The sequence below is a fragment of the Geotrypetes seraphini genome, chromosome 10 (assembly GCF_902459505.1).
Source record: "Geotrypetes seraphini chromosome 10, aGeoSer1.1, whole genome shotgun sequence".
NCBI lineage: Eukaryota > Metazoa > Chordata > Amphibia > Gymnophiona > Dermophiidae > Geotrypetes > Geotrypetes seraphini.
This window is the reverse complement of record NC_047093.1, coordinates 3,642,716-3,658,649: the sequence shown is the minus strand read 5'-3', so window position 1 is coordinate 3,658,649 and position 15,934 is coordinate 3,642,716. Positions and strand designations below refer to the sequence as shown.

The 15,934-nt window shown below is 43.4% G+C and overlaps 1 protein-coding gene across 6 annotated transcripts in view; it reads right to left on the bottom strand.

Annotated features, from left to right (window-relative positions):
• The window catches only part of PGS1 (phosphatidylglycerophosphate synthase 1), a 128,606-nt gene that overhangs the window by 27,171 nt on the left and 85,501 nt on the right, over positions 1–15,934 (bottom strand). For 5 of the 6 annotated variants that reach the window (XM_033960183.1, XM_033960185.1, XM_033960187.1 and 2 more), the window contains 2 exons: positions 5,358–5,506; positions 820–946 (listed from right to left, as the gene is read on the bottom strand). In XM_033960183.1, the coding sequence (XP_033816074.1) occupies positions 827–946; positions 5,358–5,506 (269 nt within the window). In that variant the 3' untranslated portion in view covers positions 820–826. The remainder of the gene's footprint in view (positions 1–819; positions 947–5,357; positions 5,507–15,934) is intronic. The other variant, XR_004540791.1, reaches the window with a different exon arrangement.

The window sequence follows — 15,934 nt, the reverse complement described above, 5'->3', positions numbered from 1 at the left end:
GCACAATTCTCCCCTATTAGAAAACTGACTGCAAGTCCCCTGGAGCTGGCAGAACTAAGCTAGAGTCATTAGAGGTCTTAAAAGGCCTAGCTGGAAGATCTGCCAGAACCACCTTGCTGCTTTCAAAATGTGCTTCTTAGCTGCCACATTACTTCCAGGATGCTTTGATACCAAGGGAGAACCAGCAAAACGTACCCCTTTTCCAATGGCCATGCAAAGGCTCCTCCATCAGGTGCAGTGCTATACATACTAAATCTGAGTCTGCAACAGCATGGCTGAAATTTACTCCAGGCAAAGTCTCTGTCCAGCTGCTGTCCTGAGGTCCCCAGAGAAGCAAGAACTTTTGCCAGGTTGGAGATCAATGCGCCAGGCTTTAAAATAACAGCTGGGCTCCCTAAATTTAACCAATCCTTGAATTTTGATTGACAAAAAGGCAAAGGAGGAAATTAGGAGAAAGTCACCTAGGCTCTCTCCTTCAAAATACAGCCTCTCCGTAACTCAATTGAGTACCAGTCCAGGAGCTGTGTTGGCCTGCCACCACTGGCTGGAGACCTGATACAACCTTTGGTCAGTAAGGGTTCCATGTGTAGCATGACATGAGAGGGGTTTTCAGGATTCCCCATGGCCTTTCAAGATGTTTAACCTTGCAGGAGGCTAAATTTGCTAACTTTCTCTCCCTGTACTGATATGTGATACAATTACAGACATTTCAGGCTGTGTGATGGAAGAGCGTCATTAATTTTGATTAAAAAATCATCACGTATAATCTCTTGCTGCATTACATATTTCATTCTCTAATAAAGGCAAAAAGAAACTGACCAGGTTTTCAGAAAAAATTCTTTATCAACGGTGTCAGCAGCTTCACCCACAGCTTCACAAAGCGATCAGGCTGTTTAAAGGTCGATGATGACACTACGTTTGACCTACTGAAAAGTTGGTTCCGCTCCTACAAGACAAAAGTGAGAAACAGACTAACTCCACAGTGGATTGGAACTGCATCCTAGATTTGACTGATGCTCACAAAGGACCATGGACTGGGATATAGTTAACTTTAGGTTAATCTGGAGAGAGGGAATGGCACATCGATATACAAACCTCCTTGACAGGGGAAGCATCTCTCTGTTGTTCTGTCATGGACAGAACTCTTGCCTCCCAGGCAGGTAAATGGAATGACTGGCTGGGTAACATTATCGTGCATTCCTCATCCTACTTCAATTTTAGAAAAGCAATAAAAACAAATTTGTTCAATCGATTGTAACCTAATTATCTTATAATGTATCACTGTACCTCAAATACGATGACTTTGTATTGTACCACTTCGCTGTTTGTCCAGCACCTCTTATTGTAAACCGCCTCGAACTATCATGGCTTTGGCAGTATATAAAAAAATATTATTATTATTATTATTATCTAGGAGTAAGGAGATTCTAGATTCTCTACAGGGGGACCTGTTCTGGCAACCGCTACTGGACTCTACACAAGAAGGGATAATTTACTCAGATATTGCCTTTATTTCAAGATTTAGATGAATGTGGTTCTATCAGATACATTCAATTCACAATGCCACTCTATTCCTGGACAAGTGGTTTATGCATCCCATGTCAAGAGACTGCTTATAGCAAGGGTGTCAAAGTCGGTCTTCGAGGGCCACAATCCAGTTGGGTTTTCAGGATTTACCCAATGAATATGCATGAGATCTATTTGCATGCACTGCTTTCACTGTATGCAGCAGATTCATTGGGGAAATCCTGAAAACCCGGCTGGATTGCAGCCCTCGAGACCCAACTTTGACACCTGTAGCTTATAGGAAGCCTCATTTACATGATTTTTCTGACCCTCCCTCTTACCTCAGGACTGCCCTCTGGTCTTCAGTTGCTTTTCTACAAATGAGACAGTAGGAACCAGTCTTTTCTGCTCGTGTTTATTTTTTCTTTTATTCAGTTTTTACACAACTTTGCGTCTTCATGCTGCATGGTTCTCCGCGGGGACAACTCTGGCTGCGGGAGAGGCTTTGCAGGTGAAGTCTGCTTCCAGGGGGTTGGCTGCATTGCAGTGCTCCTCCTGGATAGCCTGCACCTTCAGATCGGGGCTCAGGGACCGTTCCCTTTGGAGCTGGCTCACCCCAAGTTCATCCGCTAATGGATTTCAGTGCAGGTTTTACGAGGCTCCATGGAGGTATGACTGGAATCAGGGCCGATGTGTCAGGCCGGAGGGGCAGTCAGAAGACCAGCAGTTCAAGTTACAAGGCTTGTTGAGGCAAAGGATCTCCCTGTAAGCTGTTTTAGCTTCCTTTTCTGCAGCTCCCAGCGCAGCATGGCACAGTGAGTACAAGGCTGTCAGCCTGTCACAGCAATTTTTTTTGGGGGGGGGTCTTCAAAAGTAGTTTTTGGGCACTTTGGGAATTAGCCCTAGGCCTCCCACCCCTAACAAATAAACACAATACAATACTGTAGAGGTTGGGCCCTTGGTTGGCCACTTCTGGAAACAGGATACTGGGCTTGATGGACCTTCGGTCTGTCCCAGTATGGCAATTCTTGTTCTTACCATATTTTGGGGGTTCTTGTCCTTTTCCTGGGCTATTTTCTTTTGAAAATCACTCCTGGGTGGCCATCTTGGATTTTCCTGATCTAAATTTAATTTGTTTTTTGCCTCTACAAGCTTCATTTTTGCAAGAAAACTACTTAGATGGACTCCTCAAGGCAGGATACCTGGGATTCATGCTCTGTCTGCGATAGATCCCAAAAAATATAAACCCTCCAAAACTACAGTACTTAAAAAGATACCAAAAAGGAAAAATATAAGTAAGCGGGAGGTTGACCAGTTCGCGGGCGGGGGGGGGGGGGACTCGCAAATCGAGTCAACGCTCGGTTTGCGAGTCACGATTTGCGAAAATGTTTTGCTCGTCTTACAAAACACTCACAAACCGCTTAACTCGTAAACCGAGGATTGACTGTAGTTTAGAGAATAGGTTGAAACAGCAAGTTTTCTGCGTTGTAAACCGGCTAGATACTTGTTGATGGTCGGTATATTAAAATTTAATAAAACTTAAAACTTGAAAAAAACAACATTTTTCATCCCCAAGTATACTTTTCTCCCTAGCAAGGGAGGGTTTGTGCTGAAAGATGAACAAGACCATAGGACTGATTTTGTCCAAAAACGGCTTTTTGATTCTGCAACCTCTGGCCCGAAAGCAAATGCAACCATTTTCTTTGTGGCCAAAGCTGCCACTCCAAGCTTCACCATGATCCTGATACTGTTGTGCTCCAGGATCTTTCTTTCTTGATTTCTGGTGTGTATTATGTGGCAGATGCCTTATATGATCTTGCAAAGTGATGAGCTCGGCATACTCATCTTCACCTGCCAGATGTTGTGGATCAGGCAATGGGCTGGTGATTCCTCCCCCAAAACAACTCTCAGTAAACTACCTTTCAAGAGGCACTTGCTGTTCAATAAAGGTCTGGATGACCTCATGGCTAGTGTGCAGGATCATAAACCCAAGTCCTTCCTGATAGCAGACCCTGATCCTCTCAAGGACTGGGGTGGTCTAGCTTTCGTTCCTCCAGATGTTCCCGTCAGTACTATCAAGGCTCCTCAGATCAGTGGAGGGTGTTTTCCCCTATGACAGACTCCGGAAGAGTGTTCCAGTTTTCTACCACTCTCTGGGTAAAGAAGAACTTTCTTACGTTTGTACGGAATCTATCCCCTTTCAACTTTAGAGAATGCCCTCTCGTTCTCCCTACCTTGGAGAGGGTGAACAACCTACCCTTATCTACTAAGTCTATTCCCTTCAGTACCTTGAATGTTTTGATCATGTCCCCTCTCAATCTCCTCTGTTCGAGGGAGAAGAGGCCCAGTTTCTCTAATCTTTTGCTGTACGGCAGCTCCTCCAACCCCTTAACCATCTTAATCGCTCTTCTCTGGACCCTTTTGAGTAGTACCGTGTCCTTCATGTATGGTGAACAGTGCTGGACGCAGTACTCCAGGTGAGGGTGCACTATGGGCCGGCTGGCTTTCCTGCTCTCTGAGCACCTTCTCTGTGCATGTCTTCTCAGACAATGCCACAATAATGGCCTATGTCAATCACCAGAGACACCAGGAGGCTCAGCTCCTCTTTCACTGGGCAGACAGCCATCTCTTAGTGATTTCTGTAGCATATGTAGCCAGAGTGGACCACTTACAGGCAGATTATATCAGCTATCAGACTCTAGATCTGGGAGACTGGTCCCTGTCCCAGAGAGCCTTCAGCTGCATAGTGGGAAAGTGGTGTTGTCCTTATTCAGGTAGAAGTTGCTCGTGTTAGAGAAGAGGGGGGGGGGAATGGCGTAAGCGTGGCATGGTGTGGTTTCGACACTCCCACTGACAAGGCACCAAAGTAATAATTTTTGGAATCACAGCTCTACTCAACCATCCATTTCAACAACTGACACAGACTTCACTGAAATATCTATCTTTGAAAAACATTTTTGGTTGCCCTCATTTTACCTCCAAGAATTTGGAAAATTCAAGCCCTTGTGCATTAAACTCTCTATACAATATTCTAATTTTTAACATAGAGTGTGGTGCTATTTTTATTGAAAATGATTTAGACAGAACTCAAACTAAGCTCTGTTTCTTCCATTGTTCTTTCCCAAACCACATTCAAGCCTTACTCTGTTATATAAAGAGAACCATTTCAAATTATTAGGCTCACCCAGGTCTTGTACTGCAACTGCTGGGTTTCTGGGGGGGTGCTGAGAAACACAAAGAGATGATCCCCACTTCACCATGCTGTTATAGGTAAGAAGATCATGCTCTTGGAGCAACGACATGCCCGCTTGTCGTTCAAGTGAAAAAAAGTATTTTTGCAGATCTGGGACTCCTATATTCAATTGCTTTCCCCTAGGGCCAAAAGTCTGGCCTTAAACTCGTTTTAGCTGCTGATACCGTGTGTCCTTGGCTGCTTCCCCGGGTTGGTTGGTGTGTTGTTTGGCTGAGTGTGGATGGTTGGGTGAGTGTTGTCCATACGTAGGATGTTAGGGGGCTCGATTCTGGGGGGGGGGTTGGGGCGGGGTTGTTTTCTTTGATGTTTGCTGAGCGGCATAAGAACACAGCTAGCTCAGCAGTCTCTCTGCTCTCCTTTTTTTTTTGCTCTCTTCGGGGTACTGGATAGGGGTTCCCGGGGGGGGATTTCTAGGGTGTTTCCATTTGGGAGCAGGTGGGGGGGGAGATGGGGGTTTCTTTGAAAAACCTGTTTGTTGTACTCTTGGTATTCTCGATCTTGTTGAACCATTGTTTTGTTTTGTGTAATTGCTGATTGTGCATCAATAAAACATGATTTACATTAAAGACATGATTTGTCTCGCTGCGACTCTGCTCACCTGGTTCAGCTGTTCTTGTAGGTCTCCATTTGTTGTCACAACAGCAATCTGAGCTTCCAGGTCCCGATGAACTGATCGATACCCAAAATTGGGAGAACCAATCAGAGTGAGGGAAGGCAGACTGCTTCCTGTCTGGTAAAACCACAGGCCTGCAAAAAGAGAAAGACTAGAAAGGACACTGGTTTTATAGGAATCTTCATCCTCTTCAACACCCAAAAAACCTCCCCTTACAGTGTCCATTCTATGGGTAACGTTCACTGCTTGGGTTTAGGTGCTGAATGCGGGGTGTGTGGATTCAAACCCTCACTGCTCCTTGTGACCTTGGCAAGTCACTTAATCCCCCATTGCCCCAGGTACATTAGATAAGATTGTGAGTCCACTCAACATTTTCCCCTGAATAAATTCATGTAAACCATTCTGAATAAATAAATGGACAATTTTCAAAAAAAGAGTGGAATAAACAGAGGATCCCTAGAAAGCACTGGTGTGTCAGGTAAAGGGAATCCTTAGACCAGTGTCTCTCAAACTGTCTGCCAAGGCACAGTGGTGTGCCCCGAAGAGATTCCAGAATTTTAAAAATTTCCTTCACTAGAATAGATGTCATGTACACAAGAGTCTGTCAATGTTATGAGCATCTGTGTGCCTAAGGATACAACCATCCAGACAACCATCATTCTTTGACGTGATTGGTCCTTGAAAGCTAATGGCAAGTAATTTTATTTTTTATGCAATAGTTATTCTAAATTGAGCATCAAAGCAATCAAGGCTTTATTACCATTTGGATCTTCAGCTCTGACAGAAATGAAATTTAAAAAAAAAGAACTGCAGATGGTGGATGATGAAATGCATGTTTGCTTGTCAACTATCGAGCTGCGTTTTGAGTTAATTTGCACTCAAAAATAAGCACATTCATTGCATTGATTAGTAATTCTATTCTATCTCCTTTAGTTCTACCGCTATTTCAATTACGCATACATAGCTTAAAGAACTTTACAAAAATAACTATCAAATTAAATATTTTTGTTGGTTTTGCAATTTTATAATTTCAATTATAATGTGCCGCAAAAAAACATTTGCTCCGTTTACTGTGCCAGAGCTAAAAAAAAAAGTTTGAGAGACACTGCCTTAGACAGTTGAAAATGAGGGACATGGGGAAATGTGTATACCTAATTACCTTCAGCAGACAAAGTGCTGCTGGGCAGGCTTGACACACACTGGGAAACGTCCTACCATATTTTGGAATGAGATTTAGGCTTCTGAGGCCTTTCTAATTGTTAGAAATGTTGTCTCTGAGCCACACATAAAGCTGAATTTTTCTGCTGTTGCAAAGAGATTTTTACTGCATGTTTTTGTTACAAGGTGGCTCCACCCTTATATAACTTGTTGGGCCTTTCCCTTATCAGTTATGCCTGGCACGACAAAAGAAAACAATGTAGAACTTCTATACTTTCCCAGAAATGCTGAACATCTGCTATAAACAAATTATCTTTTCATATTTTTCTACTCTTACTGCATCGTTCTGATAGGGGGTTTCTCAAGCCAACTTCCTGGGAAGCTAAGAAAAAGAGATTAGGTTCTTACATTGATAATATCTTTTCCAGTAGACAGGGATGGTCATGCTTCTGCTCCCTTGAGTACATTGCAGGAGATACTGATCACTGTTTTCAGTACCTTCTCCTTGCTCTAGTTTCCAAGTTTATTCACTGTTTGATATACCGACCATCAACAAGTTTCTTGTCGGTTTACAATACCAGTCAGTTAGTTTCAAAGCCAGTGACAGCCCTAAAGGGGAAGACAGGAAAGGAGAGCGGGAAGACTCCCCAACAAGTCTTTGATCTGCTCATAAATATAAAACACATAGCTCAAACATGCCATGGAGAGGAAAGGGACAAATAACAATCTTTCATAGCAAAAGGCCATATGAAACTGAAATTCTGCGGAAACCCCAAGTAACTACCGTGTTTCCCCGATGGTAAGACACTGTCTTATTTTTTTTGGAAGGCCAAAATATGCTCTAGGGCTTATTTTTGGGGGGATGCCTTATTTACCCTTTCAATGTCTTTCCACCCTCCCTCCACTCCGGCCCAGCCCAGTATGAAATATTTCCTTTTGTTTCCCTCCCCTCTCTCTTCTCCTCCCTCACCCACGAGTCCTGCATCTGGCCCTCTCCCTTCTACCTGCACCTGGTAACATCCCCCTGCTCCGCGGCTCTCTTCAGCAACTCGTCAGCAGCGGTGATCAAGACAAGCTGCCGACATCGAGGCCTTCCCTCTACGAGTCCCGCCTTTGTGGAAAAAGGAAGTTGAAACAAGCGGGACTCGCAGAGGGTAGGCCCCGACGTCAGAAGCTTGTGTCGATCGCTGCTGCTGAGTTGCCGAAGAGAGCCGCGGAGCAGGGGATGTGGCCGGAAGCAGGTAAAAGGGAGAGGGAGATAGGAAGGCTGTAGATCTCCGGAGCATGACACCGACCCCGGCCAGGATGATTTCTTTTTCAGGCATGCAACTTACAAGTCCGGCGTCGTGGCGGGAAATAGCCATGCTGAGCAGTGAGCTCAGCACTACACAGATGAAAGCCTTGCTTGCTGATTGGTCCGGCGGCACGGCCGCCGGACCAATCAGCAAGCAAGGCTTTCATCTGTGTAGTGCTGAGCTCACTGCTCAGCATGGCTATTTCCCGCCACGACGCCGGACTTGTAAGTTGCATTCCTGCGTGACACACTACCGGAGCCACGGCAAAGGTGGAAAAGAGCCACATGCGGCTCTGGAGCCGCGGGTTGCCGACCCCCGCGGTAGACGGAGGGACCACACGGAGTCACCCACCGTACCACCCGATTCGGGTAAGCACAGGTATCGGTGGGTGGCTTATTTGCGGGGGGGGTGCCTTATTTTACAATTTTTTCTTAAAAGGGGGGGCTGTCTTATTTGATGGCCCTGCCTTATCATCGGGGAAACACGGTATAAACAGACAATATACAATAGGTCAGAGATGCAGCCTTCAAGTAGCAGGAGGTCCAGGCAGGCGCATTAACAATGATGGGCAGGGGATTTAGCATACCATCCCTATCTACTGGAAAAGATATTATCAAAGTAAGAACCTAATCTCTTTTTCCAGCGCAATAGGGATGGTATGCTGAACCAAGGGACCTACCTAAGCAGTCCCAAAAACTCCAGGAGAGATAACCCTGCCTTCAAAACTAAGGATCCAAAGGAGGAATCCTCATGAACTGCTATGTTCATCCTATAAAACTTAGTGAAAATATGAAGGGACGACCAAGTCACCACCTGACAAATCTCATCCAGAGGAATCATCCTGGCTTCAGCTCAGGAAGAGACAATCCCTCTCATCAAATGCACTCGAAGTGCAAAGGGAGACTGCCTACCACAGGCAATGTAGCAGGACGAAACAGCTGACCTGATCCATCTTGAAATGATAGTCTTGCAAACCGGCCTCCCCTTCTTAGCTGGATTCATCAATACGAAGAGGTGGTCCGAGACGAAAGTCATTCATAACCTCCAGGTAACGCAAAATAGCTCTCCGGAATCCAGCACCTACAGGACTTTGTCCGACTTCTTAGAACCCAAGGGCTGCAAAGCGAACTTCCTCATTGATGTGAAATGCCGAAACCACCATTAGCAAGAAAGAGTTAATGGTCCTCAAGGAAACCCTGGTCTCTGTGATACAAAGATAAGGGTCCCTACATGACAAGGTTTGCAATTTGGAGACATGCCTCGCAGAAGTGATGGCAACCAGAAACACCGTCTTGATAGTCAAGTCCATTAGGGTGGCATCCTGTAAGGGCTCAAATGGAGCCCTCAAGAGCCCTTCCAACACAATGTTCAGATTCCAGGATGGACAAAGCTGGCAAATCGGGGCCCACAGCCTTAGAGCACCCTTGAAGTACCTAACAACATCCTGGTATGCGGAAAGAGAACATCTAGCACCCTGGGACCTAAAACAGCAAATTCCAGCCACTTGAACTTTCAGTGAGTAAACAACCAGCCCCATATCCAGACCTTCTTGAAGGATAAGACAGCAGATACTGAAGCCGTGGCAAGATTCAGCTGATCCTTGTGGTACCAACGTTGAAAGGTATCCCATACCTTGGAATATGCCGCAAATGTGGCAGGCTTCTTGGCTTTCAAAAGAGTGCATACAACCAGATCAGAGTAACCTTTCTGGCTCAAAGCCAAGTGCTCAAGAGCCATGCCGTGAGACAAAGCATTCTGGATCGGACCTTGACAGAGGAGACCCTGGAACGGCTGAAGTCTCAGAGGATGGCCAATCTGAAGACGCACTAGGCCTGCGAACCAGGGGTGTTGATGCCAGTTTGGGGCCACTAGGATAACCTGTCCCTGATGCCTGGCCACTCTTCTCAGGACTCTCTCTACCATAGGACAGGGAGGGAACATGTACAGGAGTTCATCTATCAGCCAAGGCTGAACCAGTGCATTGATCCCAGCGCTTCCATGCTTGTTCTACACCTGAAGAATTGCACCGTTTTCTTATTGCTCACCATGAGGATCGAACATAGGGCTGCTCCAATGGTCAACAATGCTCTGAAATACTAGGCATTATAATTGATGATAAGCTTTCATATCACGAACACATCAGTAACACTGTCAAATCCTGCATCTATAGGTTGCGTATGATTCGTTCTATTTCTACATTTTTAGAGCCAAAATCTCTCAACATACTGATTCATTCAGTAATTATTACAAAACTAGATTACTGCAATTCTTTATTAATAAATATCACCCAAAAAGAAAAGAGGCGTCTCCAGATAGTGCAAAATACTGCCATTAAACTGATACATAACCAAAAAAAATACGATCACGTTACACCACTTTTGATCGAATATCATTGGCTCCCTGTCATCGCATTACCTTTAAAATCTTACTTTTAATTTTTAAAACTCTATCTTTAAATGAGCCTCAATTTATTAATAAACTACTTATTCCGCATAGGATATCTCGTTCCCTTAGGTCCATTAGCCAAAAACTTTTAGTAGTTCCCTCACTGAAAATTATTGGAACCCGTCGTCATGACATTTTTTCTGTAATGGCTCCACAATTATGGAATGCTACCCCAGTATCTTAGAGATGAAAATGACTTAAACCATTTTAAAGGCAAACTGAACAGCTTTCTTTTTAAAGACGCTTTTAATTTATAAATATATTTAACGTTCAGTTTTCTTTTTAAAAAAAAACCTTCTTTACTCCCCCTTTCCTATTGTTTTTACCATTTATGTCTTCTTCTATACCTAATAATAATAATTGTAGTTCAGCCCTTCTTCTCCATATGTATCTGTAAGTTTGTATGTCAGTCTATTTAACCCATGTTATTTACTGATTAAATTGATATAAATGTATATTTTATTTGTTTTAATTTGTACATCGCTTAGTAAAATGTAATAAGTGATTCATTAAGTTAAAAATAAACTTGAAACTTGAAATACCTGAGGTAAGAGGGACCACTCTCCTGGGTCCACAGTCTGCCTGCTGAGAAAGTCTGCCTGCACATTTTGCATTCCGGCAACGTGAGCCACAGTGATGTCCAGAAGATGAGTCTCCACCCAGTGGAAGAGAGCTTTCATCTCCTTTTGGAGGCCAATACTCCTGGTGCCTCCTTGCTTGTTGACGTAAGTTACTGCTGTCGCATTGTCAGAAAACACTCTGACCGCTTTGTTCAACAACCAGAGCTGAAACTGAATCAGCGCCAACTGGATGGCTTGGAGCTCCAGTCTGTTGATGGATCAATGGCACTGCGATGAGGACCATTGCCCATGAACTGGGTGATCCTCGCAGTGCACTCTCCAACCCAGTAGGCTGGCATCCGTTGTCAGCATGGTCCAAAAGTCGATCCTTAGAGGCATCCCTGAGAACAGTGATTGAGGGCAAAGGCACTAGGACATGCTGCTTTGGGCATATGTCATCCAGGGCAGTCAAACATGCAGAGGATCCCTCTGTGGAGACCAGCGAGAGAGAAGAGAGTGCTGCAGGGGACACATATGCACTCTCGCCCAAGGAACTACTTCTATCATGGCCGCCACTGAGCCCAGGACCTGAAGATAATCCCAGGCCAATGGAGACAAGTTTCAGTCTGCGAACCTCTGGAAGAAATGCTCTGCCTTTCTCAATGTCAAATCGGATACCAGATACTCCAGGGATTGAACGGACAGCAGCTGGCTCTTCTTCGAGTTGACAATCTATCCCAGATCTTGAAGAGTCATCAAGATGGTCTGAACCACTCTCTCCGCTTCCACCCACGAAAGTGTCACGATGAGCCAGTCGTCCAAATAAGGGTGAACCAGCCAACCCAGTTTACAGAGGTGAGCTGCCACTACAATCATCACCTTGGGGGCTGTAGTGAGATCTAACAGGAGAGCCTTGAATTGAAACTACTGCTCAGGAAGCGCCCATGATCCGTAAATATTGGGATATGGAGATATAACTCTGCAAGTCCAATGCCTCCAGGAACTCCCCCGGTTGCACTGAGGCAATGACCGACTTGAGAGTCTCCATAAGAAAATGAGGCACTTTTTGAGAGCCACACTGACATACTTGAGGTCCAGGATGGGCCCGCAATCCTCAACGCCTTTCTTGAACATGACAATGTATATGGAGTATCTGCCAGAGCCCAAGTCTGTAGCTTGAACCTGCTCAATTGCTTGAATGTCCAGCAACCTTTGGACAGTCACCTGAACCTGGGCTGCTTTCTTTGGTCTGCCCGCAGGCAAATACATGAACAAGGCAGAGAAAGGACAAGCAAACTCCAACTTGTAGCTATCCCTGATGATTTCAGAAACAGTTTGTCAGTTGTGATAATCTCCCAAGCTGCCACGAAATCCTGCAGCCTGCCTCCAATCTTGCTCAGGGAGGCTGGGAACCTGGTGTCATTGCAACTTCTTGGGCTGACCCCCTGGGTGGGAGGCGGAGCCTTCAGATTTTCTATCTCTGGAGAATCTCTGTCATGGGCTCTGAAAGGATCTCTGGGACAAGGAGCCAGAGGAGAAAAGGTGGGAACCGCAAAAGGACCCATGGGTTTGCCCTTTAGAGGTCTAGGACCGGCAGCAACTTCGGGCAGCAATCCTAGACACTAGCCATAGAAACATAGAAAAATGACGGCAGAAAAGGGTCACAGCCCACCAAGTCTGCCCACTCTAATGTCCCACCCCCCTTACTTTACCCCCCTAGAGATCTTACATGCGTATCCTATTTACTTTTAAAATCTGGCACGCTACTGGCCTCAATCACCTGCAGTGGAAGTTCATTCTAATGGTCAACCACCCTTTCGGTGAAGAAATACTTTCTGGTGTCGCCATGAAATTTCCCTCCCCTGATTTTCAGCGGATGCCCTCTCGTGGCCGAGGGTCCTTTAAGAAAGAAGATATCATCTTTCACCTCAATACGGCCCGTGATAAATTTAAACGTCTCAATCATGTCTCCTCTCTCTATATGTTCTTCAAGTGAGTATAGCTGCAATTTATTCAAACACAATAAAACAGCATCCAACCATAATAAATACAAAGAACACGCTCTATATTATAGATCTGAAATCAATAAATCAGAAAAAGATTACTATACCAATCAAATCACTAAAGCTAAAAACTCTTTGGCCTTATATGAAATAGTCAAATCTCTAACTACACAGAAAAATGAATCAAATAATCTTAGTTCTTTTCCTTCAGCAAATGCTCTCGCTGAATTTTTCATCAACAAAGTACAAAAAATAAGAGATAAAATTCCAAACAACGCAATCTCAAATTTCTCCAATGACAGTATAGACCCTATTGGAACAACTACTTTGTCCTTCTCTAGATGTTCACATTTCACCCTTCCTAGCTTGGAGGAAATACAAAAATGTATTAACACACTTAATATAAAAGGAACTAGTAGTGAAGTAATTCCTCCCTTCCTATTAAAAAAAATTTTTTCTATCTTTGGTCCATTTATCAAGGAGTTAGTTAACTCAAGTCTGTCCTCCGGATCTTTACCCAAAACCTGGAAACAATCAATTATTCATCCAATTATTAAAGATAAAGCCATTAGCACACTAGATCTTTCCAATTATCGCCCCATAGCAAATATATCATTCATGGCCAAACTAACAGAAAAAATTGTCTTCCGACAACTTTCGGACTTTGTTGAGAAAACCAATGTTCTTCACCCTAATCAAACTGGCTTCCATCATTGTCATTCAACTGAATACTCCCTGTTAGGACTCACCACCAAAATACTTTACCATCTCGACCATCATCGATCTGTTTTACTCTTCTCTTTGGACCTTTCATCAGCATTTGACACCATAGATCATTGCCTACTTTTAAAAAGGCTCCAGGAAATTGGTGTTTCTGATCAGGTTTTGAATTGGTTCACATCTTATTTCAAAGATAGATCTTCTAAAGTAGTTTTCAATAACACCTCATCTGAATACATGTCTTGCAAATATGGAATCCTGCAAGGATCTATACTATCTCCTTTACTTTTCAATATTTTTTTATCGCCTCTTCTGACAGTTTCACAATCTATCGGATTCTCTACATTTGCTTACGCGGATGATGTCCAACTTCTCCATTCTATCGACTTAAATAATAAGGAAGAATTAGCCCTCATTAATCACAAATTGGAAAAAATTAAATCATGGTTGGACGTCAATAAACTTTCATTGAATATCAATAAATCCAAATTAATGATCTTTCCGTTAAAAGAAGGTACAACACTTCTGGCTCCATTGAAATTTGAATCTACTCCCATTAAAATTGTTTCAACTTTAAAACTTTTAGGCGTTACTCTTGACAGCAAATTTTCATATCATTCCCATATCAGCACAGTCGTCCAGAAATGTTTCTATAGATTAAGAATGATTCGTTCCCTTTCTAATTTACTGGAAGCTGCCGCATTGAAAACTTTAATTCATTCATTGGTTATTTCGTGTTTAGATTACTGTAATGCCCTCTATAAGGGAATCACAAAAAAGGAGATCAGGCGATTACAGATCATTCAAAATACCGCTATTAAAATCATTACTGGGGCAAAGAAATATGATCATGTCACCCTTCTTTTAGTCGATGCTCATTGGCTGCCAATCGAATACAGAATCAATTATAAAATTATACTTTTAACATTTACCACTAAAATGAATAACCAACCTGATTTCATTAACAGTCTTTTAATCCCATATGTAACAACTAAATCCCTTCGTTCCACTTCTCAAAATCTTTTAGTTATACCATCATTAAAATCAATAAATACTTTACATACCAACAACTTTGCTGTCACTGCCCCTTCACTTTGGAATCTACTGCCTATAAATCTTCGCAACAAATTAGATATAAAACAATTTAAAATAACATTAAAATCATTTCTATTCCGAGACACCTTTTGTTAAATTGCCACTTTTCTTTCTTTTCCTTTTTTTTCAATTTTTTACCTAACCTACTGTTTTAGCCTTTATGACTTATCTATCCTATACTTATTGTAGTTCCTCCCCATCTGCCCTATTGTTGCAGTATGTTGTCATTTGTCTTCCCTGTTTTAATATGTTTAATTTGTTTTTGTGTAATTTTATTATGTTAACCGCTTAGAAGTTGGATTAAGCGGTCAAACAAATTTTTAATAAACTTGAAACTCATACGGGAGATCCTTGAGCCCCGAGACTATCCTGGTGGCCATTCGTTGAAACGACTCAACTCTTCGCACATGTTTTTGGTAATGTGGCCTCCAGAATTGTACACAATATTCCAGATGAGGTCTCACCATGGATCTGTACAATGGCATTATGACTTCGGGCTTCCGGCTGACAAAACTTCTGCGGATACAACCCATCATTTGACTAGCCTTGGATGAAGCCTTCTCCACTTGATTGGCAGTTTTCATGTCTTCACTAATGATCATTCCCAAATCACGCCCTGCTTTAGTCCTCGCTAAGGTCTCACCATTTAGTGTGTAGGTTCTGCACGGATTTCTGCTGCCAAGGTGCATGACCTTACATTTTTTTGCATTGAAGCTTAGCTGCCAAGTCGAGGACCAGTAGGTCCTGCGCCATACTATCATGCAAGGTGCTTTCACTTTCTATGTTGCATTGTTTGGCGTCATCGGTAAACAATGTTATTTTGCCTTTGAGCCCTTGAATCAGGTCTCCTATGAACATATTGAAAAGGATCGGGCCCAGGACCAAGCCCTGCGGCACTCCACTGGCTACCTCTGACGTTTTGGAGAGGGTACCGTTTACCACCATCCTTTGAAGTCTACCGCTTAACCAATCATTGACCCATGCAGTAAATGTTTCTCCTAATCCCATCGACTTCAGCTTGTTCAATAACCTGCAGTGTGGGACGCTATCAAAAGCTTTACTGAAGTCCAAGTACACGATGTCCAGGGACTCCCCCACATCCAGCTTTCTTGTTACCCACTCAAAGCTAATTAGATTGGATTGGCAGGACCTTCCCTTGGTAAATCCATGTTGGTGGGGATCCCATAGACTCTCCTCGTCCAGGATCGTATCTAATTTATGCTTAATTAGTGTTTCCATGAGTTTACTCACTATGGATATGAGACTCACCGGTCTGTAATTCGCGG